Raw genomic sequence first — 26,682 nt, forward strand, 5'->3', positions numbered from 1 at the left:
GTGGGGTACTTGCCACAGTGTTCATCAGCTGCTGTTCTTCCACCCCTGCAAGCCTACCTATGAGACCTGATCTCACATGAGAGCTTTCCAGAGCCAATCAACGCCTTCTGATGCCATAATACAGTGCAAAATTGGGTTAAAATGTAAAGTTTAATAGTTTTGTAACCTGACATCCACCTCTGTTTGCAAATACCTTAAATGAATGGACAGACTAACCTGCTTGTTCCAAAGTACAAGATGATTAAAGCTGCAGACTGGATTTATTTGATGTTTAATACAAGAAATAGGTTTGTCCTAAGGAGGGTTTCACGGCGAGTGGTTATGAGGGCTAACTGAGTAGCATGCAGATAAAAATTCCGCAATCATCGTACAGCCTCCCATGATTCTCGCAGTTGCAGCTGAAGGAAGCTATGAGGACTATGTCCAAGTTGTCTGATGCGTTGACTTTAAGATACTCGAGAACCAAAGGAATATAATGAAAGGCATAATGGAATTCCCCTAACCCAATAATTCAGTTAAAGACAACCCTCGTATGGAATTCTCTCCCGTTTCCGTACAAGAGAAGGGAAAATCTTGATGACTGTCCTTTGTCGCAAACGGATCTACTAGAGGACACCCCAGCTCAGGCTCTCCGCTTAAACACTGCTTTAACCCTCAAGACGAAACTCTGCACGAAAAGTGAATCACCCACTTGTATAGTTAACAGTCAGCGGACACACAGAATGAAGCGATCTCTCTTCGGGTCAGTTCAGAAATGGCTAGGATGTCTGAGATCTAGAATAAGTTTTCCCTGAAAAAGGGAACAAAGGATCTTACTTTAGTAGATTATTTCTTGGACGGAAACAAACAATGAGTAATTTGCCCATGGCAGTGTGCGGCCCCGTAGAGCTGGGTGGAGTCTGTTGTCGATGCCGTTTGTGCCAGTGGAGGCTAAGTACAGAGCTTTGTGAAGGCTGTATTGCTGAGATCATAAAAACGCGAGTGAATGTTGATCAACCGACTTTTGCTAGCTTGCAGCGAATGTAATCTGGGATTCAGGAGTTAATAGCCATTCCACACTTCAAGAACTTCATCAGTCGGAGGTGCATATAAAGGTCTGGCCATCAAAAAGCACCTTCATGCCTTAGGCCTTAATGTGTATATCTTGAGCCAGGCGTCCCTGAGTGTAGTCAGCCATTCACAGCTCTGCCCGTCAGGTCTCTGTTGATCTCTAGCTGCTGCAACGCAGATTCCTTGGCTGCTGAAGTCCAGAAGACACATGGTCTCAGAAGGAAGCCGTTCTTCAATGTAGTCAATGCTGAACAAGTATGTTTTCAAGGTTATAACCGGATAAACAAGACATAATTAGTCTTCGGAAAAGAGAAGTATTCTGGATCATTGTCTTTTCTTGATTCTCTCACATTTCAACCTCGTTAAAAATTGGGAAAAGGGAGATGGTTGCTGTGTCAACTGCTAAATGAACAGGGAGATTTTGGATTACGATGAAGGGGTGATCCTAAGGAGATATTTTAAACACAGTATTGGACACTGCCATCTTTGAATGCGGTCTTCTTCAAGTGAGCACCAATGACAAATTGTTGGTGAATCGTATATATGCTTAGACAAAAACGATTGGGCAAGCCTAGACACCGTCAAGAAATACAAGACTTACAGAGTTGGAACAAACTTGCAGCCTGCTTAGGTTTTAACAGTATAAAACCCATTAAATGGATGTGGCAGATCTCGCTGATATCCAGCCTCCGAACTCACATCAGAATCTGTAAGCATCACGCCAGTTGTAGATGGACAAAATGGAAGTGATGATCTTCGGCATCACCAACCCTTGGAATGACTCCTGGTGGCCCTCAGAACTAGGACCATCACCCAAACCAACCGACCACGCCAGAAACCTCCATATAATCCTGGAGAGCAAACTGGTCATGAAGTCCCAGATCAACAAAGTTGTTACCGCCTGCTTTCACACACTTCACATGTTTTGAAAAGTCTTCAAATGGCTCCCCCTAAACACCAGGCATACGGTCACTCGGGCCCTAATCACCACCTGATTAGACTATGGCAACGCACTGTACGCTAGGAACACCAAACACCTTGTGCAGGTACTCCAGACCATACAGAACTCCGCTGCAAGACTCATCCTTGACCTCCACAAATGGACCCACATGACCCCCCCCACCGTAGAAAATTCTACAGGCTCCGCATGCAGAAGAGATGCCAATTCAAGCTGATGATCCAAGTCTACAAAAGATTGCACAATCAAGGACAAGCCTACATCAACCCTCGCCTGAACTTCCACCACCCTACCAGACAACTACGCTCTGCCTCCCTCTCACTCGCCCACACTGCCTGTAGCCACCAAAGCAACAGTGGAGGACGCTCAACCTACCTCGCAGCAAAAACATTGAAGGACCTCCCTCTGCAGCTCCGGACCTCCACCCACTTACTGGACTTCTGGCGAGCACTCAAGACCTGGCTGTTCAACTGAGTCACTTGAATGATTATGCCCCTCTACAGCGGATAACAGACAGGTTGCTGCGCCCCGCATTGATGCTTCTGGTAAAGAATACAAATAATGACCTGTACTCAGTGTGTTCAACGCAATGAGGATGAACCTGGAGAGCTGTATATTCATCAATAATAAAGGTATAGGAGGAGGAGGAGTAAATGAATACTTTGGGAATACTAGATTGTCCAGTGCCAATCTGGTAACCCACTTGAATGGAATTGTTGAAGACACGCCACTCAGATGGCACAGAAACCTATTACGGGACTTGTGTCAAAACACCTCCAGCATTGAGAGACCATGGTACAAAGACATTCTGCATTGTATTGACATACGTGCACAAGAAGACACAAGCCTGGCAGTATATTTAGATACATGCCTGGGAGAGACGACACCTCCTGCAACCCCTGAAGCCACGTCATAGGTCAACAGTGTATTATCATCCACTCTTTGAAGGACCTGCATTAAGAAAACAAAACAAAGGTTACATTTAGGATGCTGGGACCCGTGTAGGTCTGTACTCGATACAAAAATAACTATCTGCGTGAAGTCAAAAACGTTGGTCTTGCAGCCGGAGGATTTGACCCCGGTTAGAAGTACGCACTGCCAGAGTAAACTGCGTTGAAACTACTTTAGAACATCCTATCACACACCACAGCGGCCCACCCTTAAATACATAAATATTGTGTTAAGTTGTAGGCCACTTAACAAGTTGGCATCACTTATCGAATGCTAGGTTGGTGTTTCTTGTGTGCTGCCCTGCTATACTAAATGATCAGTCTACTGCTACAAGTTCTCTGCTGTGAGCCGCCTGTCCCCAGCTCAGACATGTGTAACTCGATTCCATGGACTGGGTGGGCACAGCTGTAAGCTGCCCGTCTCCGCCATGCCCTGCACGATCACATCAGTCATAAGGAGGTAGTTCCCTAAAATGATAAACGTTACCCCTCACCCCTGGGTACGGCCATATGGCACATACTTCATTCAACTGAGGCTCCCTTGGCAAGGAAGAGATGCTCACTCATCATTTAGAAAGAAGGGGCGTGTTAGAAGGCGACCTCAGAGGGGCCCGGAGGGGGCCCTGACTGTCCTGAGACCAACCCTCGAGGTATCGTAGCCGGGCACTGGCGGGAAACTCCTCAGGGGAGGAATCTCGTATCTAGGATCGTACACTCGGCACCACACGACAAAGAGACACCACACCGAGAGTTCTTAAGAGTAAATCTTTATCAGATCGGAGTGATCAGATCTTTATGATCAGCAAGGCAATATATATACAAGTAGAGCGCGGGCTCACAAAGTCCTGGAGGGGGGTTAGGAGGTAGCGGGACAGTCTTTGGGGGAATGGATCAAATGCAGGAGTGTATCCGGCGCACAGCTCACAATCCTCGAGCTGGGGGATACGCTTGTCCTCGTGGGGTCCGGCGGGACCGAGGGAGTCCGGGGGCGCTGCGAGATACTCAGCAGGCTCGAGTACAAGTTCGGAGGTCTTACGATCTTCAGAGAGCCGCGAGTCACTCAGCAGGGCTCAAGCACAAGTTCGGAGGTCTTACGATCTTCAGGGAGCCGCGAGTCACTTAGCAGGGCTCAAGCACAAGTTCGGAGGTCTTACGATCTTCAGGGAGCCGCGAGTCACTCAGCAGGGCTCAGGTGTTTCCAAGGCGAATCTGTCGGACAGTCCCAGGGCACCCCTTGTTATAGGGCGACTCCTCTTTGATGTCCAGAGTCTGTGCAGGCAGGGGTCTTGTCACCTGGGGGTCGCTTGTTGGGGTTTCCTGCCATTGTCCTTTGATCCTTTTAGGGCCGGGTCGGGAGGAGCCCCCGACACCCAGCAGGCGTGGCGCCAGCCCTCGGGGAGGCCGGCGGGTCGATCGAAACCCACCTTCCCAGGGAAGCGCAGAGGTGTGATGGAAACTGCTCCTCCCTTTCTCATCCCAAGGGGAGCGCGATGTCCTCCAGCCGGAGTGGCGCCTGTAGGCTAGGGTCGCGCTGGGGCCGGGCGGCCATCTTGGTGCATGAAGTGGGCACGCGGGCCCGGGGTGGCCGAAGGAGGAAGGCCTACGGACGGGGGAAGTCCGGGTCGGGTGTGTGTGTTCTGGTGGGAAGGATCGGCCAGGCCAGGGGCTGGGGCTGGTGTGAGGTGCAGGGGTCAGGTCTGACTATGTTACGATGGCCGGGTCTAACAGGGCGGGATTCAGCTCCCTCGCGACCATGAAAATTTTTAGATTGGGTTCATAGTGCTGCTATCTATAGGACCTATTGTTTACAATAGACCCTGGGTCTGTTCCCTTATGCAGGTGGCTGGTTGAAATCAATCACCTCTTGGCTCATACTAGAGGGCCTTTCTCTCACCACATGATGCTGTCTGTCTGGTGTATATTCCTTTTCAGCAACTGCTGTAGGGAGCTATTTGGCGGAACTGAAAATTCACCCAGAAAAGAAACCTCCCCTCTAAAAGCAACACCTGAGAAATAGCGTTGACATGTGAGCGGACATCCGTAAATAAAGATCTTTGCGGTCTGACGCCAAACTCTGATAAACAGATACCTCTGTGTTTGTGGCTCAGTGTTAAAAACTGGGATCTACTAGCAAGGGCTATGGTTTTGGCTCATTTCTCATTAATAGAATATGCACTGACCTGTCCAATAAGTTGCTGAGCAGCAGAAAGGAGGCTGCAAGTCTAGCTTCAATCATATCCGGGTCCTGCAAATCCTTTTAGAAAAAAGATTCGAGAGCTGCAGAACCCCTTGGCAGCCGTCTGTCTGCCCAATGAGCAGATCATATGTGATCCAATGGTCCAAGCGCTGAGTGTGTTCACAGGCACTCGACATGTCTGAGGGTTCGGTCTCAGAGTTCTGCTTTCACTCAACAAAGGGCACGATGTGGCAGGGACCTAGTTTTATCCATGTAGCCATAAGCTCTGGGTTTTGAATTCCAGCCATCTTTTTTTTATTAGGCATATTACAGCATTGTCTGGAGTTTGGGGGATATGGGGAACCTGTGGCAATGACTTATCAAAATAAAATAAATCACAATAAGGGAGCCAGAGGCCTGCTTGCCGTACATCCTCGACACATGAAACATAACTACGGCTCCCGGTTTTATGGTATTTATTTTTTTAACATTTCCGTCTGTATTTATCCATATTTATTGTTTGTTCATTTTATGTGTATTTTTACACATTTATTTTTATAGCAAGCAAAAGAAGAGGCTGCAGCTAGTATTTTTTCACATTTATTTAAATAGCCAATGCACTCTTGCACTCGGTTGTTATAGATTTATAAACGTATCTACATATGCCAAATTAGGGTTACTTATTACATTCATCTGAACACTTTGCCATTGTAGTACAAGCACATGTTCAAGCTCCTAGAGCCAGAGTGCTCGTGAGGACCAGATCAGCTGTTTCCCTTTGCAGCCCGACGCCAGTCGTGCTGCACGTTTCATGACGTGTGTAATTATTGCTATACAAAGCAGGATCGATGACATAGGACAAGTTGTGATCCACTGTTGTGTGCTTCCTAGGAGCTCCTATACTTCGGTTTTAAAACAAGCTTCAGTACAACACTGAGAATGACGTCATGTAATAGCTACAACGTGCAACGTTCCAAAACAACAAAGACAAAATAGACCATCGGTGTCTGTAAAAAGTTATACGTTTCCTATCCCACTCGGAGAAAAGCAGCCAGCAGTAATTGTTCGCCACCCACTGCATGCCAGGAGTACAGGCCGATCTCGCACCGCATTCTGGATATTTACTATTTAGTGGACTTCCCCTTAGATACCCTGCTTCGCCTCCCACCCCCTGCACCTAAAAACCTCAATCTCGAAATAGTGCACTCTGATACCCTGGTGGTTTAGAATGAAGGCGCGCTTATGCTTCTGAAATGTCAGAAGTTTAAACATCATATAAACAGAGGGACATAGCATTCGGCAGGTGGAGGGGCTCTGCACTAGCCCCATCCAGCTGTCATTTCTCCCTTCACACCAGTAAGGAATTAAACCACGACCCCCGCACCAGATATAGAGCCCAAAACCTGAGTTTCAAGGTGGCGCAGAGAAGTGTGACTCAGGCTCACCTGTCCACTTAAAGCGAGGTTTACACTACAAAAGGCCACCCCCCTCCGTCACTCCGCCTTATAGATGTGCCCCCTCCCTTTCACTTACATTGGCTGAGGGGGCCTGTTATGCCCACACTGACACACGAATCCGACAAGGATTAGGTGAAAGACACGGATTAGGAAAGGTCAGCAGGGGTTTGGCGGCAGGCAGAGTGCGTCCACAGATCTAAATCGGACCGAGGGAAGTGGCAAACCTGGGCTGGAGCATGGCTGCCCAGTACATGATTATGAATCAGTTTTTTACCCTTTCTATTTATAACTACAGACAAAGGAAAAACAGTTTCCCTTCTGTATTTATATGTAAAAATCAGTTTAAACTGAAAACCGGGAGCCTTAAACATAACACCCCAGGTATGGCGAGGCCTATATTCCTGTACTCATTTCTGGAACAACAAAACTATGTGTTACAAAAGGCAGAAATAAAATAAGGAGATAGATTTGGACTGAAAGGCCACTCCCACTATTGGTGGCATACTTCATCATCGGCCAGTTTGCCCCACCATGTTAACATGATACTAACTTGGTGGCTCAACCTCATTGGGGAGGGATATCAGATTAAGGGTTCTCTGGTCATAAACGGGGTCCAGATCATTTTTTAGAACAACCTTCGTTGCCGTCTCTCCCTGATTGAGGCATAACAAGATCAGCCAATGAAAGGAGGCGGCAGCCACAATCCTCCAGGAACCACCAAGGCTTCCTTCCCGTCACTTGAGGACGGCTCCACGTTCTGGGGTATTAACATTTTTAATGCATTAGATTAACTTGATTAAAAAAAATAATAATAATAAAAGCCAGTACCATTTACAATTCAAAACTCACACTAGTACACATGCAATGCGATAGATTTCGTAAATACAACAAAGTGAGCTATCGCCATTTTGCATTCCACCATTTGATAAATGCTTCAAGAAGGGAAAAAAACCAATAACATTTGTGTGTGTGTTGGGAGAAGCCAATAGCAAATATAAAGTGTTAACCATAAGTGTGAGGATTGCCAGCTCAAAAGAGCGCAGTGCTGCGTGGGCCCAACATATCCTCAACCTCCGTCTCATTACTGAGAGACTTTCCCTGGACCTATTATTTACGAGGGTAAAATCGGTTGCGGCATCAATTCCAATTGCCATTTGTATTACCTTATGTCAGTTATAGCTCTATAGAGTACGCATTAGAGGAATAGGCACTTAGGCTCTGTATTGCCTATGTCTGATAGGGCACAATCGGAGAATTGCCTGGGTTACCTGGAACTGCAGAGCGTGTCTGCACGAGGCAGACTGGTTAAGCCAGGGTGTCCCATACAGGCAAGGATCATGGTTGTCCCTGGGACTCCTATCCTTGCAGGATCATGCTTGGACCAGGGGTCTCTTATACTTGCAGGAGTCATGATAGGGCCCTGGATCTCCTGCAATTGCAAGGACCATGGTTGGGTCTTCTGTACTTGCAGTGGTTATGGTTGGGCCACGGGTCTCCTGTACTTGCAGTGGTTATGGTTGGGCCCCGTGTCTCCTGTAGTTGCAGTGGTTATGGTTGGGCCCCGGGACTCCTGTACTTGCAGTGGTTATGGTTGGGCCACGGGTCTCCTGTACTTGCAGTGGTTATGGTTGGGCCCCGGGTCTCCTGTACTTGCAGTGGTTATGGTTGGGCCCCGGGTATCCTGTACTTGCAGTGGTTATGGTTGGGCCCCGGGTTGTACTTGCAGAGGTTATGGTTGGGCACCGGGTCTCCTGTACTTGCAGTGGTTATGGTTGGGCTCCGAGTCTCCTGTACTTGCAGTGGTTATGGTTGGATCCTGGGTCTCCTGTACTTGCAGTGGTTAGGATTGAGTCCTGGGTCTCCTGTGTTTTCAGTGGTTATGGTTGGGCCCTGTGTCTCCGGTACTTGCAGTGGTTATGGTTGGGTCCTGGGTCTCCTGTACTTGCAAAGATTATGAATCAGTGCTGGGTCTCATGTACCTGCAGGGAGTAAGGCATAGTCTAGGGATCCCATATACCTGAAAGGATCATGGCTGGGTCGTTGGGCTCCTGTACTTGCAGAGATTAAATGGGGTCTTCGGTACCTAAGAGAACCATGGTTGTGCCCCTGTTCTTCTACATTTGTATGGATCATGACTGGGCCTTCGGCCTGTACTTACATGGATCATTATTCTGCTCTTTGTGTCTCGCCCATGCTTGGATCATCAGCGCCAGGCACAACAAGATGAGGCAGCAGTGTGTCCTAGAAATATGATGTATTCACTGTAATTGAACCGTAGGTGTACGGTGCATGCTGGAATCATGGATGGGTCTGGGATTACCAGGTTCAGAGGACTGACTATATCAGTGACCACATGGAACTGTGACAATACAAAGCTGAATATGAAACTGGAAAAAGGCACAAGTTTTAATGTCAATATGTGTACGAGCGTCTTCTGTAGCCAAATTCTCTCCCTGGTCGCACTGTATTCTAACAACTAAAATCTGAAATTTTAGGGGCCTTCTGCAAGTTGTACAACATTGTCTTCCTTCCTTACCCATTTCTACGGGGGCAGGTAGGATGACAGGTTTGAAGGGTATGCACAATGGGAATAGACAAAGGAAGTGATGCACTGACTCCTGGGTTACACACCTGACATAGAGAGACGGTTTTATTCCACAGGGTCATTTTCTCTGGCTGTAGGATAACCTCTTGGTAGATCACTTCAGCAGTACACTGCATGAAAGCCTGGGAAAAAAATACAGTTATGAATTTGAGAGAGCCTAGGTTTCAAGTGGTACAAAGCTTAAAGGGAGAACAAGCATGCATAAGAGAACCTGTGGAGGAAGAGAGCAATTAGTGAGAGTTTGAGAAGTAACAGATGCATGAGTGGGCTAGAGTCTTGGGGAAAAGTGGCATGCATAGGGCAGAGCTGGGACAGGCAAGAGGCATACATGGTGAAAGGAAGTGGCATACATGGGGGAAAGGAAGAGGCATACATGGGGCAAAGGAAGAGGCACACATGGGGGGGAAAGAAGAGGCATACATGGGGGAAAGGAAGAGGCACACATGGGGGGGAAAGAAGAGGCACACTTGGAGAGAGTCATGAACAGAAATCAACCTGCAGAGAGGGGAGTCAAAAATGGTCGAGGAGGAAGACTTGAATGAAATAGTCACCACAAACAAGAGAATCATGAATGGGAGACAGAATAAAGGAGGAAAACTGACCCAAGTGGGCGAGAGCTTTGAGAATGTATGGTCATGAATGGACAAGAGCAGGAGAGAAGCTTAAGACTTTTCTTGGGGTTCAATGCCAGTTGGAGGCAATAGGGAATTAATTGTAGAAATGAATGTTCTTTATCAGTGGTGTTGTTATGCCACAACATCTGTGCACATCTGGATAACCAAATGCCCCTTTTCAGCACTTGACTCTCAAAGGACTGCATTCAAGACTTATTTCAAAAGGTGGTGTCAGATTAAACACTCAGAAACAGTCTTACACTACAGACAACCATTAATAATTTTAAGGTCTGGTCAGTTCTTAACTTTTATGAAGAAAAAGGAGGTTAATGCATGTTAGTACATCAAAGAAGCTTAAAAATAGAACACAATAAAAACCTGAAGTGCCTACCACATTCTGGCCTAGAGAACAAGCACATAACTTTAAGTGCCGGTGCCCAAAACAGTTTAACACTGAGCCCTGCAGACGAATGTAAGTGATGACAAACGCTTCACCTTTTCTAAGGTTAGTTCAGCAGCGCTGGCTTCTTTAGCAAAGTCACCGAGAGGGAACATTCAGATGGAAAGATAAATATCTTGGGGTCAACTTTGACTCCAGGGGCAACTTCAACAAACAGCGTAAGGTCATTTCAGTAAAAGCCATGAACCTACAGGTGAATTTTTGCAAGTTCTCAAGAAATTTGTCTGGCCCAAGCTTGTCCCCATTACTGGAAGTTATGAGAGCAAAAATAGGGCCTACATTGACTTATGGTGTTGAGATTTTTAGGGGGAAATTAAACTCCTCTTTTAACCAACATGTGACGAAACTCTACAAAAAAATCCTCCACTTTACCCAAATCAGCCTCTGCTGCACAGATCAGACTCGAATTGGGTCTATTAAACTATGAAATTTCAGCCACTGGAATGTATTTAAACCTGTGCCACAAATTGAGACAAGCAAACACAGGCTCATTGGAGTCCTTAATTTGGTTGGATATCTCCCAGAAAAATCCACGCAGCTCTTACAGTCGTCTTTTTAAGGATTCGATCCAAGAAATGTCTGCAGGTGCACTATGGGACCTCAACCCCAGTAAATCAGTATTTAAAACTAGCATTAAGAAATGCACTCGAATGAGGTCCCTGATCATTGATAAAGCCCAATTTGCCAAACGCAGACATGCTTGGGCAACAATGACCTCGTATGGTCGGTTATCCCCCGCATCCTACCTATCTTGCACTTACTCCTTGCACCTAAAAATCAGCTTTATGGCTGCCAGACTGGGCGATTGGCAATTTCTAGAAGATCTGCCCGTCTGGCGCCGTCTGTCAGAGGATGTAATGTGCAGAGGGTGCGGTATGTCTCCTGAAACCCTGGAGCATATAGTATGTCTCTGTCCATCTTTTATGTCACAACGTAGACGCAAATTGAAAATTGAGTGGAATAGGCTGGGAATCCGAACGTGTAGACAAGCAATTATTGCAGCTTTAATGCCAGAAAACACAGGTCTAAATATTGCTTTTACAACTTTTTTACGACATGCCTACCGCACTCTTAAGCAGTAATGGTTTGGTATGTTTTTATGCTTTCTTTAAGGGCTATTTCATTTCATCGTGTAATTTCTCAAATGCTGCTAACACTACTTTTATCTGACTGACGCTTTGCACAATTGGTTGTCATTTTATGAAATATTGGATTGCACTTACGGTTGTTGTCAAACATTTGAAATCAAATGTATTTTAAACGTTATGCTTGTCATTGCATTTTGCACACTAAGTCCTTTTACCATTGATATATCAGTGAAGCTTTTATTGCAATTTGAAGTTTTTAACAACCACTGCTCCCATGCCAAGGTTCTTTTTTTAAAATGTGTATTGCTGTCGTAATTTTGAGGTGTTCTGTTAAGGATATTTTTATATCTAAATAAAGTATATACTACTACTACTAGATGGAAAGATAAAGTGTTACACTATTGGTAATCAATATGTCTTTTATTAATATTTAAGGACTTGGACTCAAGTTAAAGCTATTTAAGGGATGCAAGCTGTGCATCCTCCACGCTCCTAAGGCCAAACAAACAAGTGCCCACCCTTCACAAAGGATTTCTAGATTCTTCAAGGACTTTGTGTAGTGTCCAGTGAAGTGGCGCACCGTGCCCATCGAAGGGGAGCAAGTCAAGAACTGAACTCTAAGCTGGGGACGGTGGCTGGCGACGCACCATGCCCATTGAAGGGGAGCAAGTCAAGCACTGAACTCTAAGCTGGGGACAGTGGCTGGTGGCGCACCATGCCCATCGAAGGGGAGCAAGTCAAGCACTGAACTCTAAGCTGGGGACAGTGGCTGGCTTGCGTGCAACTAAACACTAGGAGTCCCTCGGATGGCTGTTTTAGAAGTATGGGAATTTATCTTGAGCTGGAGCTAGTCGTGGTGAAGATTGTTTGGTGGTAGGAGCACCAAAGTGCTGTAACATCCATATCAGATAACGAAGAGGCCAGCAAGAACCAATGGTTCTTAGTTGCGGTTTTGACTCGTGATCTCTCAAATCAGAGAAGCTATTAAGTCATTTACAATGGTTCCAGAATCATGACAACCTCCTCCAGCTAACATGGAACCCCAGGCCAGGAAACTGAAGTCGGTTCAATTCTCAATTGTGAGGGCCATCAAGCGACTTCCTCAATTAAGAGGCAATCGTGCTTGTCCCTGGGTACCTGGCTCAAGACTCCTCGTGGCTCTGGGGCAGTCGGAGTACATCAAGATGTCCTCTACGCAGGCCTTCTCAGTTGCCTGGTCCCTGGCGACCCTCTGTGAATCAGATTACTCATACTGGCAGGGACAGTCCAACTCCTTGTCATAGGCAGGCTGGTCTTCCGATCTCCACAGACCCTTCAACAACTCTCTTCGGCAATCTTCCCTGATTTAAGTTGTTTCAAAGATAGTAGCAAACAAGCAGTGACAACAAACTTAGAAGCTAGTACTTACCCTTTCTCTGGAGAGTAAACCATACCAATCAGTGAGGCTGCCTTATGTTATATCATATTTCATTAATATTTTTGTTTCGTCTGTTTAAAATGTTTTTATTTTTTTATTTTTTTTACAAGTAACATATTGAATACTTAGATAATTCTCGCAGGGCTTTACAGTGCTTCACCATTAATGAGTTTCCATAGAATTAGAAAAAGTTTACAGACACAGTGGCAGGTGTAGGACTGATGAGACAGCACATTTGGTTGTAGGGCAATATTGTATGTTCCCCGTAGGCTGCTCTACCTAATGTTCTGGTTGGTTTACTCTTACTTCCATCCTCACAATAGGATCAGCCCATTGAGTTTCATCCCATGCCTCATACATGTTTCAATGTCTTTAGGGCAGCTCATGCCAGCATAAACTGTTTTTTTGCTGCTGCAACGCACTAGTCCATCAATATACTAAGTCCCTTTTGCTACGATGAAGTTCACGATCACAATCACTCTCTGGTATCTATTCAAGGTCTGATCATCCCATATTCGTAAATGTACAGATGCTGTCTCCAGGCCTAGTGGTACTCCCTGGGTGGCAGCTATTTAAGGCACCAAACCAGCACTGTGCTATTACTATTCACTACCATATTGTATGAAGATTCCTTGTTCAGAGCATTCCCCCAGGTAAGTGTCTCCAACCATTCTAGGAAAGATCTGAGCCCTCGTGTGTATTCTGGGAAGGACTAAGTTGCCCCAAGTTGAACCACAATCTCAACGAGACCTCCCTGGAGTGCTCGAGTGCCTCTGCCCCGGCCTCCCGCTCAGGTGTACCTTTGTCAGCTTCTCAGTGCGGTTTTAGGGTTCGCTAAATCCCTCTGGGTATTATTCAGTCGCTTTCTATAGACTAAAGAGGTTACTTTCCTGGCTATAAATTGTGTCTAGAGTTTTGCTCTCCACAATCAATTCTTGATCGTGGGACATGTATGAGCTGTATGTATTTAAAATGTTTGACATGCTGTGATTTTTTAATGTTCAGATGAATGTTCAGATGTTACCCAATTCCTGGGGGAGTTTTCTTACAGCCATTATAGACTAGTTTTTGTTTTACTCCAAGTCTGTGATCTCTCCTGACATTGCCTGTTCTGGGCAACCATTTCACAAAAGGATGTGGTCACAGACAGGAAAGGGGGAATTTCATGTTTTGCCTTGTCATGGGAATCTCTTCTACGGAAAAAGCAGTGGCCGGCTAACTCTTCCCACTAAACGGGCTGATCTGGTTTTGGCAAAGGAGAAAGACTAGTATTTGAAAGCTGGCATGTCTAAAAGGTCAACAACCAGCCGGGGACAAAGGAGATCACCATTTTGTGCAGCACAGACACATACATGGACTCCAATGTTCTGTCACAAGTCCATTCGTAGACAAACACACATCTATCAGTCATGAGGGAGACTAAGAATCCATGTATAGGGGATTGAAAGACTTTATGGAGGAGATGCCTGCGGACCTGCGCCTAACTCCCCACAAGAACACAGATATAAAGTTATGTGCTCAACTCCACTCAACGATGCCACCGCTGTCAACCCTGCATTGCCTAGGTAGAGGGGCCGCAGCCCGCCTTACAAGAATAAAGTGCACTACAGGTATTAGAGCCGAGCGATTAGGTCACTTGTGGTTTAAACAGAAGAAATTGTACATAAAGGGACCCACTCTGAGAGGTAAGTGAGGTCAGGGAGAAAGAGGGGAAAACAAAGCAACTGAAACAAGAACAGCTCCCCTAAGACCTATATTTCTTTATCGGACATTAAATCTCGTATGGGTTGAAATACAAATCTAACTAGACATTATTTTGACATTTAAATACACATATACATGTTCTGTTTTTTTCTAAAAATTCATTTTATTTTTAGTTCTTATTAGTTTTCATCTGTTGTTTATTAATACATATTATTTTATATTTTTTTGTTCACTAGGAAAACACGTTTTTTAAAACATTTTGTAGTACACAAATAGATACACCTGATTATATACAAGATAACTATAACAACCCCCAAGGGAAGACTCAATCTGAGGTCAATTAAGATGTTTTAACAGTTTGCCTTGTGCAGTCCACCTTTACAGAGAAAGGCTAGCGGGCTTGCGTCAATGCTACGCACTCAAACCTTAGTTAGCACCAGAAATCCATGCAGAACTCCAAAACTACATTAATGCAGCACACTTGGGGCCTTTCGAGTTTACTGGGCTCAAAAGGCAGGATACACAAGGATTGATGGTGGCTAGAGACCAGGGACCGATGGGCTTTCTGAAGGAAATAGGAACTGGCCGGTTGTATTTTGGGAGGAGATGATAGAGGACGTAATATTGTACATCTGCATGATGAACGAGTTAAGAAATGTCCAGATGGATCTTGGGATGGGGTAATTTATGAAAGAAAGAATGCACCTGCATATGAACGCTGCGTGAACTGTAGGAGCTCATCTGTTCATCTGCACTGTGAAAGGGTGTGGGTTAGCCATGGAGATAAGCAATAGTTAAGGCCTCAGCTGGTTAAGAAAAGAGAATACCCAGGTAGGTGCGACATGGAGTAGAAAAGTAAGCCGGTGTTCTGTGGGAAGAGGAGTGTATTCAGTAGGTATCCTTACCTTCAAGATGAAGGACTTTCCATAGAAAGGTGTTTCGATGGTGTACACAACATCTCCCACTTCCTGAATAACGAAAAAACACACAGAACATATTAAAGGAGACTGCACTATAAGGAAATGTAGGTGCGGAAGATCAAAACTGACTCTGTGGTTTCACAAACGCTTCCTGTTTGAGCCCAGTGCAGCGCAACATCAGACAGGTAGGAGGAGGAGCATCCGGTGGGCCACGTCAGCCGTGAAAGAAGGTGGGCCACGTCAGCCGTGAAATAAGGTGGGCCACGTCAGCCGTGAAATAAGGTGGGCCACTTCAGGAATGAAAAAAGGTGGGCCACGTCAGCCGTGAAAAAAGGTGGGCCACGTCAGCCGTGAAAGAAGATGGGCCACGTCAGCCGTGAAAGAAGGTGGGCCACGTCAGCCGTGAAAAAAGGTGGGCCACATCAGCCGTGAAAAAAGGTGGGCCACGTCAGCCGTGAAAAAAGGTGGGCCACTTCAGGAATGAAAAAAGGTGGGCCACGTCAGCCGTGAAAAAAGGTGGGCCATGTCAGCCGTGAAAGAAGATGGGCCACGTCAGCCGTGAAAGAAGGTGGGCCACGTCAGCCGTGAAAAAAGGTGGGCCACGTCAGGAATGAAAAAAGGTGGGCCACGTCAGGAATGAAAAAAGGTGGGCCACTTCAGGAATGAAAAAAGGTGGGCCACTTCAGGAATGAAAAAAGGTGGGCCACTTCAGGAATGAAAAAAGGTGGGCCACTTCAAGGTGGGCCACTTCAGGAATGAAAAAAGGTGGGCCACTTCAGGAAGGAAAAAATGTGGGCCACTTCAGGAATGAAAAAAGGTGGGCCACTTCAGGAATGAAAAAAGGTGGGCCACTTCGGTCATACAGGTTCAGGTAAGCGGGAGGATGAGCCACTCGTGGCCGATTTAACAGGCAGGCAAGGGCAAACATCCGGGAAAGAATTAACGTATTTGTGTTTACACTTACACATCTCTGATACAACGCAGGGCGTGGAGCATTTGCACTATATGCTGGGTGGTGGTAAACGTCTGCTGGTCTCCTTTGGGGGCTAACTGCCTTATTCTTCATGTGGTTAGGAGTAACAGTTTGTTATGGTCTAGGAGAAACACCGGCACAGTCCAGAAGTCTAGTTTGTCACTAATTGCCTGGTCTTTCTTCACCCTTGCTCCTTCTGGAGTCTCTTCCTCCAATAAGGAGTTTGAAAACGCAAGGAACATCTATGCCTAGTAGATAATACCTCTAAAATCCCACTATATCTGTGGAGTGGGTCTACTACATTTCAGCTTTTGTCCCCTCTGCACTGCTGCCCCACGTGTATACCCTCTTCCTTACAAGCCATTCATGGTTCATCGATGATTCAGACCTGTAGACCGGGGCAGACATGCCAACGAAGCTGCTAAATACCAATTCTATTTCCACCCAAGTTTGCACATTTTCAAATAGTGGTCTAAGTTGGTTCTAGGGATTTCAAGGTGGTAGGAGAGACCGGCCCCCTGAACTCCTGCAAACTGTGCGCCACTCGGTGTTATGACTGATCGCCAAGGGACTCGGGTGTAATGTTGTCCCCCGTATCCTATTCTCTTTGTATTAGTGGCTCATCAGCAATAAATCCTAATGGCGACTGCGCCTTGAACCTATATTTATTGACTGCATTCAGGAACAGGCTCTGCACCTGGATGGCTTAAAGCCCATCTCCTGGAACTGGATTGGTGGACCACAATTCTACAATGAATTTACAAGCAGGATTGTTTAACCAAAATATCTAAAAGAAAAAGCTAATTACTCTTAAATACTCCTCCAGTTGCAGATACAAGGCACCTGCAGATGTGTAATGTAGAAAGGGGACTTGACAATTCTACAACTTGCTGGAGGAAAGAAGGGAAATGCAGCAAGAAAAGGACTCTAAGAGATTTCATCAAAAGGGCTGCCCTTCCCAAGAAAATACATGATCTGATCATACACATTCTGCCACAGATCCCCATCGGTATTCACTCACGTTGCTTTTCTCGAATCTCCAGCTGGCCTCTTGTGCCAGGATCTGCTCGACCACTTCCAAGGACTCCTTGCCTTGCTGCACATACTCTCGTTCCTGAAACACAGGGGTTGGTTATTCTTGGGGTTGGTTGGGACAGAGACCCGCTTCACAAAGCCAGGCAGAGCATGCAGTGCTGCCCGGCACCATATATGACATATCCGGGAAGGGACAAACCGGGGAACTTTGAACACCCCTCTGTTTCTTTGGTTTCATATTTCACATTTTAGATTCCTACAACCTACACTTCTAGATGACTGTGCAGGTAGAGTACAAACGTTTTATGGATACCAGAAGGAACATGGCCATGTAATTGTAAGCTTTATTGTTTAGTTAATTAAACCATTACAATAGATAATATCTACAAAGAGTAAAAACAATTGTCAGACAAAATTCTTTAAAAAAAAACTTGTGTATAAAAACATGAAACAAATGAGATATTTATAAACAATCGGTCAGTTTAACACAGCTTGTGTTTGGTGAAACGCAACAGTTCTACTGCTTAAAATATGTACATTAAAGTTTACTGAGGCAATCAGCGCATTCCAGGACTCTTTAGAAACTCTCGGACTGCAGAGCGGGATCGGCCTGTTGGGTTTGACTTTGCATTTCCACCCAGAGCTCGTGGATAGACCCCGCCTGAGTATGGCCACATGTTTGCGCATCTTGCCATGACCCAGGGGCAGAATTTGAAAAACAGATGCTGGAAGCTTCCTGACATGGCTATGGCCCTAAGGCATTACTCAAACTAGTGTCCCTTACAAAGCAACATACCAGTTACCTCTAAATGTCCTAAATAAAGGTGATCTGGGATCCAATGTCAATCATTTGGCTAGACAAGCTGCATAACTGGTTGATATTCAAAGCAAGTGGAATTCTTTTTTCACCTGGCTGTTCTCTAGACTGAGAAGTCTCCTTTATTCACTAGTTCCACTGTCTAAGACAATAATTAATCCCAACTATTTTATCTGGACCTTTTTCCTATCAAATTCAAGTCAGAATTTGTGCTAGAAAGGAAATACTCGTGAAAAAATAAAGTGGATATTTTGTAAATCATAAATTGATTTAAGTCACCGCTCACACATCACACATATACAGGTCTAAAGTAAATGCAAATACACCTGCTGACACATTTCTTCCACAAACACCACTGCAAAGATAACTTTTTTGATACGGGGTTCTTCAGAAATGTTAGCACGAGGTAAAAATAGTTGGAACCCATCACTTACCTCTTTGCGATCGCATTCTGCTTGGAAGCCCAGCTTGCTAGACCCGAGCTAGTGGTAGAGAGGAGAAGAGAGGCCCACCTGGCTAAGACTACTTGGAAAGCCGAAGGAGAAGTAAGAGTGGAAGAAACGAACACTCCTCTAAGCTTTTAATATGGTTTTACTACTCTCAACATTGCATCTTTTCAGCCAGCAGGGCAGTTTCTTCTCCTAAAATACTGGAGATTCCGCCAGAGTATCTGTTCCTTCAACCATGAGCAAACCCAACAATTTACCTGAGCTGTGACTGCTTGTCCCCCTGTCCCGCCATCATCAGACTCATTGTCAGATCCTAAAAAAGGCAGAGACACAGGTCACAAGACAGATACCGGCCAGTATACCAAAAGATACAGACCTCTGAAGTTCTCTTGTGCTAGAGGACATTTTCTCACACAAGGGGTGTTTTTTTAAAAAACTGGAACACTGGAGTAGAGACCTCTGGTAATAATTCATAGCTGGTGCAACATGGTCTGATGGAAAGGGAGGCAAGATCACTTGAACAATTCCGCACAACCCGAAAGGGATAGGTTTTCACTAGCACAATGGGAAAGTCTACGATCATACATGGCATTTCCAACTCCAGGGCAAGGACGCATCACAGAGGATCCAATGAGATCTTCTTGCCCGGGGTTTGGGTGCACGAGACCGCCACAGTAGATCCCAGTAGTGCAGTCACACATCAGCTGCTCCACATTCGTTTAGGTTTCTAGAGGCATCCCCTTCTCACCTGCAAAGGACTCCGGGGGAGAGTAGAACTGTCCATCTGAGATGGCGCGAGGGTAAAGCAGGGGCCGATGATTGGCCGCAGACTGTGTCGCCAGATACCCTACAACCAACAACAATTAACAAAATGAAAGGGCGCACGTGCACAGAATTAATGACGCTCCCGCCTCTATCTTTAATGGCCATTACACAATGAAAGTTGAAGTTTGGTGAAATTACTCCTCCTAGAAACCCAACTCCCATCATCCTTTGCCAGCAAGGAGCCCAGACACCACTGCCCCAGTAATCCAGGATAGAACTTGCAAGCATCTCACATAAGTAAAGAAATTCAATAAAAATGTACTTAAAAATACACTTCTGAAAATAACCTTCCCTGAAAGGGTAAACAAGAGACATATTTAATACAGCAGATGCAGCATCACAGGTCCACGGCCATCCCCGTAACGTCTTCCAGGAGCAGCCGGTGTGTATACAGGGAGGCTGGGGCACGAGGGCAGATGCTAAAGGTGCAGGCCTCCTCTTGTCTGGGGTGAAGTGCTCTGAAGCCCAATTATGGCTCCTCAAAGGGCCTGATTGGGTGGTAAAGGATAGTTTTCAAGCGAATGTATTGTATTGTAATTGCATTTATATAGCGCTCACTACCCCTGACAAGGTGGCAAAGCGCTTTTCGGAGAGTAGCACGCTACTCCGGAGCCCATAAAGGATTAATTTTGAATTAGTATAGTGAAATATGAAAGTAATTTGAGTGGTGGATAGGTTACTCAGTTATTTGGATTTCAGAAGGATAGCGTAGGGATAGGAGAGGAGAAAAAAAGGTTTTTATTTATATAGCGCTTGTTACCCGGGATGGAGTGTTGAAGCGCTTTTTCGGGTAATGTGTAGCAGCCTCTGAAATAGTACTTCAAATCCGTGCACCCCCATCTCCTAGACCTCTGATATTAATATACTTTGGCTACACAGGGGCCAGATTAAGCCTCACCATCTCCCCAATGGCAGTAGTGTCATGCCTCCCCAATGGCAGTGGTGTCATGCCTTCCCAATGGCAGTGGTGTCATGCCTCCCCATCTCCCCAATGGCAGTAGTGCCATGCATCTCCATCTCCCCAATGGCAGTAGTGTCATGCCTCCCCAATGGCAGTAGTGGCATGTCACCCCATCTTTCCCAAAGCCAGCAGTGTCATGTCTCCCCATCTCCCCAATGGCAGTAGTGTCATGCCTCCCCATCTCCCCAAAAGGCAGTAGTGTCATGCCTCCCCAATAGCAGTAGTGCCATGTCTCCCCAATGGCAGTAGTGTCATGCCTCCTCATCTCCCCAATGGCAGTAGTGTCATGCCTCCCCAATGGCAGTAGTGTCATGCCTCCCCAATGGCAGTAGTGTCATGTCTCCCCAATGGCAGTAGTGTCATGCCTCCTCATCTCCCCGATGGCAGTAATGGCATGCCTCCCCAATGGCAGTAGTGTCATGCCTCCCCATCTTTCCAATGGCAGTAGTGTCATGCCTCCCCAATGGCTTAGGTGTCATGCCTCCCCAATGGCAGTGGTGTCATGCCTCCTCAATGGCAGTGGTGTCATGCCTCCCCAATGGCAGTTGTGTCATGCCTCCCCAATGGCAGTTGTGTCATGCCTCCCCAATGGCAGTTGTGTCATGCCTCCCCAATGGCAGTAGTGTCATGCCTCCCCATCTTTCCAATGGCAGTAGTGTCATGCCTCCCCAATGGCAGTGGTCTCATGTCTCCCCAATGGCAGTAGTGTCATGCCTCCCCAATGGCAGTAGTGTCATGCCTCCCCAATGGCAGTAGTGTCATGCCTCCCCAATGGCAGTAGTGTCATGCCTCCCCAATGGCAGTAGTGTCATGTCTCCCCAATGGCAGTAGTGTCATGCCTCCCCAATGGCAGTAGTGTCATGCCTCCCCAATGGCAGTAGTGTCATGCCTCCCCAATGGCAGTAGTGTCATGCCTCCCCAATGGCAGTAGTGTCATGCATCCCCAATGGCAGTAGTGTCATGCCTCCCCAATGGCAGTAGTGTCATGCGTCCCCAATGGCAGTAGTATCATGCCTCCCCAATGGCAGTAGTGGCATGCCTCCCAAATGGCAGTAGTGTCATGCCTCCTCATCTCCCCAATGGCAGTAGTGCCATGCCTCCCCAATGGCAGTAGTGGCATGTCTCCCCAATGGCAGTAGTGGCATGCCTCCTCAATGGCAGTAGTGTCATGCCTCCCCAATGGCAGGGGTGTCATGCCTCCCCAATGGCAGTAGTGTCATGCCTCCCCATCTTTCAAATGGCAGTAGTGTCATGCCTCCCCAATGGCAGTGGTGTCATGCCTCCCCAATGGCAGTGGTGTCATGCCTCCTCAATGGCAGTGGTGTCATGCCTCCCCAATGGCAGTGGTGTCATGCCTCCCCAATGGCAGTGGTGTCATGCCTCCCCAATGGCAGTGGTGTCATGCATCCCCAATGGCAGTGGTGTCATGCCTCCCCAATGGCAGTGGTGTCATGCCTCCTCAATGGCAGTAGTGTCATGCCTCCCCAATTGCAGTAGTGTCATGCCTCCCCATCTTTCCAATGGCAGTAGTGTCATGCCTCCCCAATGGCAGTGGTCTCATGTCTCCCCAATGGCAGTAGTGTCATGCCTCCCCAATGGCAGTAGTGGCATGTCTCCCCAATGGCAGTAGTGGCATGTCTCCCCAATGGCAGTAGTGGCATGCCTCCTCAATGGCAGTAGTGTCATGCCTCCCCAATGGCAGTGGTGTCATGCCTCCCCAATTGGCAGTAGTGTCATGCCTCCCCAATGGCAGTGGTGTCATGCCTTCCCAATGGCAGTAGTGTCATGCCTCCTCAATGGCAGTAGTGTCATGCCTCCCCAATGGCAGTGGTGTCATGCCTCCCCAATGGCAGTGGTCTCATATCTCCCCAATGGCAGTAGTGTCATGCCTCCCCAATGGCAGTAGTGGCATGTCTCCCCAATGGCAGTAGTGGCATGTCTCCCCAATGGCAGTGGTGTAGGTCACCCCATTCTCCCCCATGGCAGTCTTGTAATGTCTCCCCATACCCCCAATGGTAGTAATGCCATGTCACCTCGTCTCCCCAATGGCAGCAATGTCATGTCTCCCCGTCTCCCCCAAAGGCAGTAGTGTCATGCCTCCCCAATGGCAGTAGTGTCATGCCTCCCCAATGGCAGTAGTGTCATGCCTCCCCAATGGCAGTAGTGTCATGCCTTCCCAATGGCAGTAGTGTCATGCCTCCCCAATGGCAGTAGTGTCATGCCTCCCCAATGGCAGTAGTGTCATGCCTCCCCAATGGCAGTAGTGTCATGCCTCCCCAATGGCAGTAGTGTCATGTCTCCCCAATGGCAGTAGTGTCATGTCTTCCCAATGGCAGTAGTGTCATGCCTCCCCAATGGCAGTAGTGTCATGCCTCCCCAATGGCAGTAGTGTCATGCCTCCCCAATGGCAGTAGTGGCATGCCTCCCCAATGGCAGTACTGTCATGCCTCCTCATCTCCCCAATGGCAGTAGTGTCATGTCTCCCCAATGGCAGTAGTGTCATGCCTCCTCATCTCCCCAATGGCAGTAGTGTCATGCCTCCCCAATGGCAGTGGTGTCATGTCTCCCCAATGGCAGTGGTGTCATGTCTCCCCAATGGCAGTAGTGTCATGCCTCCTCATCTCCCCAATGGCAGTAGTGTCATGCCTCCTCATCTCCCCAGTGTCAGTAGTGTCATGTCTCCCCAATGGCAGTAGTGTCATGCCTCCTCATCTCCCCAATGGCAGTAGTGTCATGCCTCCTCATCTCCCCAGTGGCAGTAGTGTCATGTCTCCCCAATGGCAGTAGTGTCATGCCTCCTCATCTCCCCAATGGCAGTAGTGTCATGCCTCCTCATCTCCCCAGTGGCAGTAGTGTCATGTCTCCCCAATGGCAGTAGTGGCATGCCTCCTCATCTCCTCAATGGCAGTAGTGTCATGTTAGTTGGGCCAGCTGGCTTCAGTTATACTGGCCCATACTTATCGGCAAGGATGGCATGAATCCAGGAAACAAAACACACAGCGCTCCCTGCCCACCAGCCAACTCACATTTCTCCTCCGCGGCTTCCTGAGATAAGACTTTGAAATCAAGGAACCAGGTTTCCAACCAAGCGATGACGAAGGACACGATGGGAAGGAGGTAGCCGAACGCCCCTTTTGAGAGAAGCTGCAATGGAGGAAGTTACACAAGACATGAGATGCGTCACTTGGATTGGCTATCTTTTATGACGAAAATGTTGCCTCAGCAACAATGTTGAGAGCAGGACAACATATTCATTCACTTACCTGCCTTCACTCAAGAGCTCGGTTGGATCTCAGCACAACTTCTATAAATACAAAAAGTGACTGGTGCCAACTCTGCAGCTTAGGTGCATTATTTGTGCATTTGTGTCCAATGGTGCCAGGAGAATGGACACAAGACTCTCTCCTACTGAGGGATCCATTCGCCTCAGCTGCACGTGGGACATTCCAATGTAGCAGACAGTGAAGAGCACAAGGGCAGGTGCTGGGAACCTCTTCCTTTAGTTTACACTCTTCCAAGAGAAGTAGTTAGTACAGGGAGGATATAGTCATGCCCAATGCTTACAACTAAACAGGCAGCTATAGAGCTAGAAACATGTCGCCGTAGATCAAATATAGCAATGCCGAAAGCAATCCGAGCTAGAATCGATTCTTACCTTGGAAAGTGTGTGGGCTGAAAAAACCCGAAGTCACACTAACCACCACAACAGTGTTTCAACAGCCTGACCCTACAGATTAGAAATGTAAAACAATGTATATACATGCGCAATAAAAACATCAGAACTACTCTGGCAGGGCAAAGAGCCGTGGCTATGCCCAGACGAGGAGCGACCCGCAGATGAAGCATGCCACCTAGTGCGGGTTAGGGTTTGTGTCCTCTTGAATTGCGACAAAGGGGACAGTAGGGGTGGATTTTAAATTGCACATAACGTATTTATAATACAAAGAGCGGTGGTTGGGGGTATTTGTGGAATAATTCAGTACAGGGATGGCAACCTTGACCCCTTTGAAATGACACTGCTCTTTCTCTCCCTTTTGCTGCGCCCCATCATCATGGATGCAGACAGAATTAAAAGGATGCGGGGATTCTGGCCGGCCCCACTCTGGGGTCTCTGGTGCTGCACCACCAAACTAGTCAACTGGAAAGACACTGCGACTCAACACACCAAATACTTTGTGCCTAGTGTTCAGAGGATGACTTGCTCAGTCTTACAACTGCAGGGACAAAGCATATGATTTTAGGGAAGACCTAGAGGCTCCATGATGGAAGAAAATAGCCCGGCGCGTACTGCGTTGGTCTCTGATCTGGACTGGAACCCCAGGTGCTGAAGGATTCAAGCCTTGACTGAAGGCTTTGCTAAAAACCTCCAATACAACCTGTGTTGTTTTTCTTATGGGTTGGTAGACGGGGCACTCTGTCAGTCTGTGGTCTCTGGTCTCCAGCCCGAGGTGCTGGAAGAGTCAAGCGTTTACTGAAGGATTTTGTAAGAACCTCAAACCAAGCCCCTTTACATTTATTATTTTTGTAAGTAATAAACAACCTTTTTATGGTTTGGAAGACGGGGTACTCTACTGTGCACACTATCTTAAATAGATGTAACTGTCGGAGACGGGAGCGTTTAGAAAAATCTGGCAAGATAATGCAGCAATTTGCGTTAATTTAAGCAGCAACCAAAACTCTGGCAAATTAAGTGCTACCATCAAAACTCTAGTCATGCAACTTAAACTATCGATTCGAATGGCGATTTCATTTTAATCGAATGAGACGGCTCCACCTTTCTATGGAGGTTGTGCAGTTGCCGATTGTAATATTTGTCTCACTCTTCGTTTGTAAGGGGTCAAAGTTGCCTAAATGCGGAAACACTAAAAAAATAAACATAAATGTATTATTTTACCTTCACTAATGTTGTCCCTACCTACGTATTGAAAGCAGTGAGGAGGACTAGGCTAAACAGGCATTGTTAGCACCACGGTGCCCAAAACATGAAGTGCGGTGTTGGAGTATACCGCACTTCACGTTTTAGACAGCACCGCGCGATCAATGCTTGCTTATTTTAGTGCGGTTTGCTAACATAAACATGCATTGTTAGAATCCTCCTGTCCAAAACATGAAGCGCAGAAGCGGGGAACGAAGGAGTGAGACGGAGTCCTGCTGCAGGGGCGGTGTGCACTCTGAGGGAGGTGTGGCGTTTCGACAAACTGCTACAAAATAAAGAAGCATTGTTAACATAAAGCGAGGTGCTCAAGAAGCGGGTGCGTGCTGATTTAAAAAAATTTTTTTTATGAAAAACGTCCCCGTTTTATTGATGTGGCTGAGAGGTCCATTCACGCTTAGAATCGTATTAAAAATGGCATGGGCTGTCCTAAAGTAAACATGACATAAAAAAACACCAGTCTTACGGATCGGAAAATAACTGACGGTATAATCTGTGGGACCCAGACAACAAGCAGGACTTTTCCTTAGGAATGTCAATATGCAGGTGCTTCTTGGCAGCACAAATACACCGAGCCAATAGTAAGGTCTGTCCATCGGTATTCTGTAGCTCCTCACTGTGGCATGGGCTGAAAGTTAAATAAAAGACGCGCTCTGTGGTGAGGAAGGGGCGGGAATTGAAGCGCAGCCGGGCTGAAAGTTAAATAAAAGACGCGCTCTGTGGTGAGGGAGGGGCAGGAAGTTGAAGCGAGGCAGGGCTGACGTACGGGTCAGTGGCAGAGAAACATTATTTATCATGAAGATTAATAAAACAAGGGAGAGAGGCTGAGTGCTGAAAGCAAAAGAAAACCAAGCCGCGAAAGTGATCGGACAGAGGCAGAGGGGAAAGCACAGGAAATAAAAACAAGCATTTGCCGCGCGACGCAGGAAGCTTGTAATAAGAGAAGCTGACGAGGAGGGAGTGGGAGAAGGGAGGGGGTAGGAGAGGGGATTCACGCGTGCGCTGTAAGGCTTAATGAGCCATTACAGAAAGCCAGATGGCGATTGTGCACGTAGCGCACGCTTGTGCGCGTAGCGCACGCTTGTGCGCGTAACAGCAAGCTGGTGGCCGGCAAAAGCCTGTGGGTAGCACTTTTAAAACCCAGTTACTAAATGTCTCGCCAGAGCAGCGCAAGCGCTGGCTCAGGCGAGTCCTAAACACGAGTTTCAGGATTGATAAAAATCTTTTCCCTGAAACCTCAGATGTCCAGGGGTATGGCATCCTGCGTTGTTCTCACTCACAATGCACAGG

The 26,682-nt window shown here is 46.9% G+C and overlaps 1 protein-coding gene across 8 annotated transcripts in view; it reads right to left on the reverse strand.

The window, feature by feature from the left end:
- Nucleotides 1-26,682, reverse strand: part of LOC146771114 (stAR-related lipid transfer protein 3-like) — a 127,048-nt gene that overhangs the window by 14,414 nt on the left and 85,952 nt on the right. For all 8 annotated transcript variants that reach the window (XM_085640339.1, XM_085640332.1, XM_085640337.1 and 5 more), the window contains 7 exons: nucleotides 23,486-23,603; nucleotides 19,422-19,520; nucleotides 18,931-18,986; nucleotides 17,394-17,486; nucleotides 15,385-15,447; nucleotides 9,223-9,318; nucleotides 2,880-2,959 (listed from right to left, as the gene is read on the reverse strand). In XM_085640339.1, coding sequence (XP_085496465.1) covers nucleotides 2,880-2,959; nucleotides 9,223-9,318; nucleotides 15,385-15,447; nucleotides 17,394-17,486; nucleotides 18,931-18,986; nucleotides 19,422-19,520; nucleotides 23,486-23,603 — 605 coding nt within the window. The remainder of the gene's footprint in view (nucleotides 1-2,879; nucleotides 2,960-9,222; nucleotides 9,319-15,384; nucleotides 15,448-17,393; nucleotides 17,487-18,930; nucleotides 18,987-19,421; nucleotides 19,521-23,485; nucleotides 23,604-26,682) is intronic.

Source organism: Triturus cristatus, unplaced genomic scaffold, assembly GCF_964204655.1.
Source record: "Triturus cristatus unplaced genomic scaffold, aTriCri1.1 SCAFFOLD_189, whole genome shotgun sequence".
NCBI classification, from domain to species: domain Eukaryota; kingdom Metazoa; phylum Chordata; class Amphibia; order Caudata; family Salamandridae; genus Triturus; species Triturus cristatus.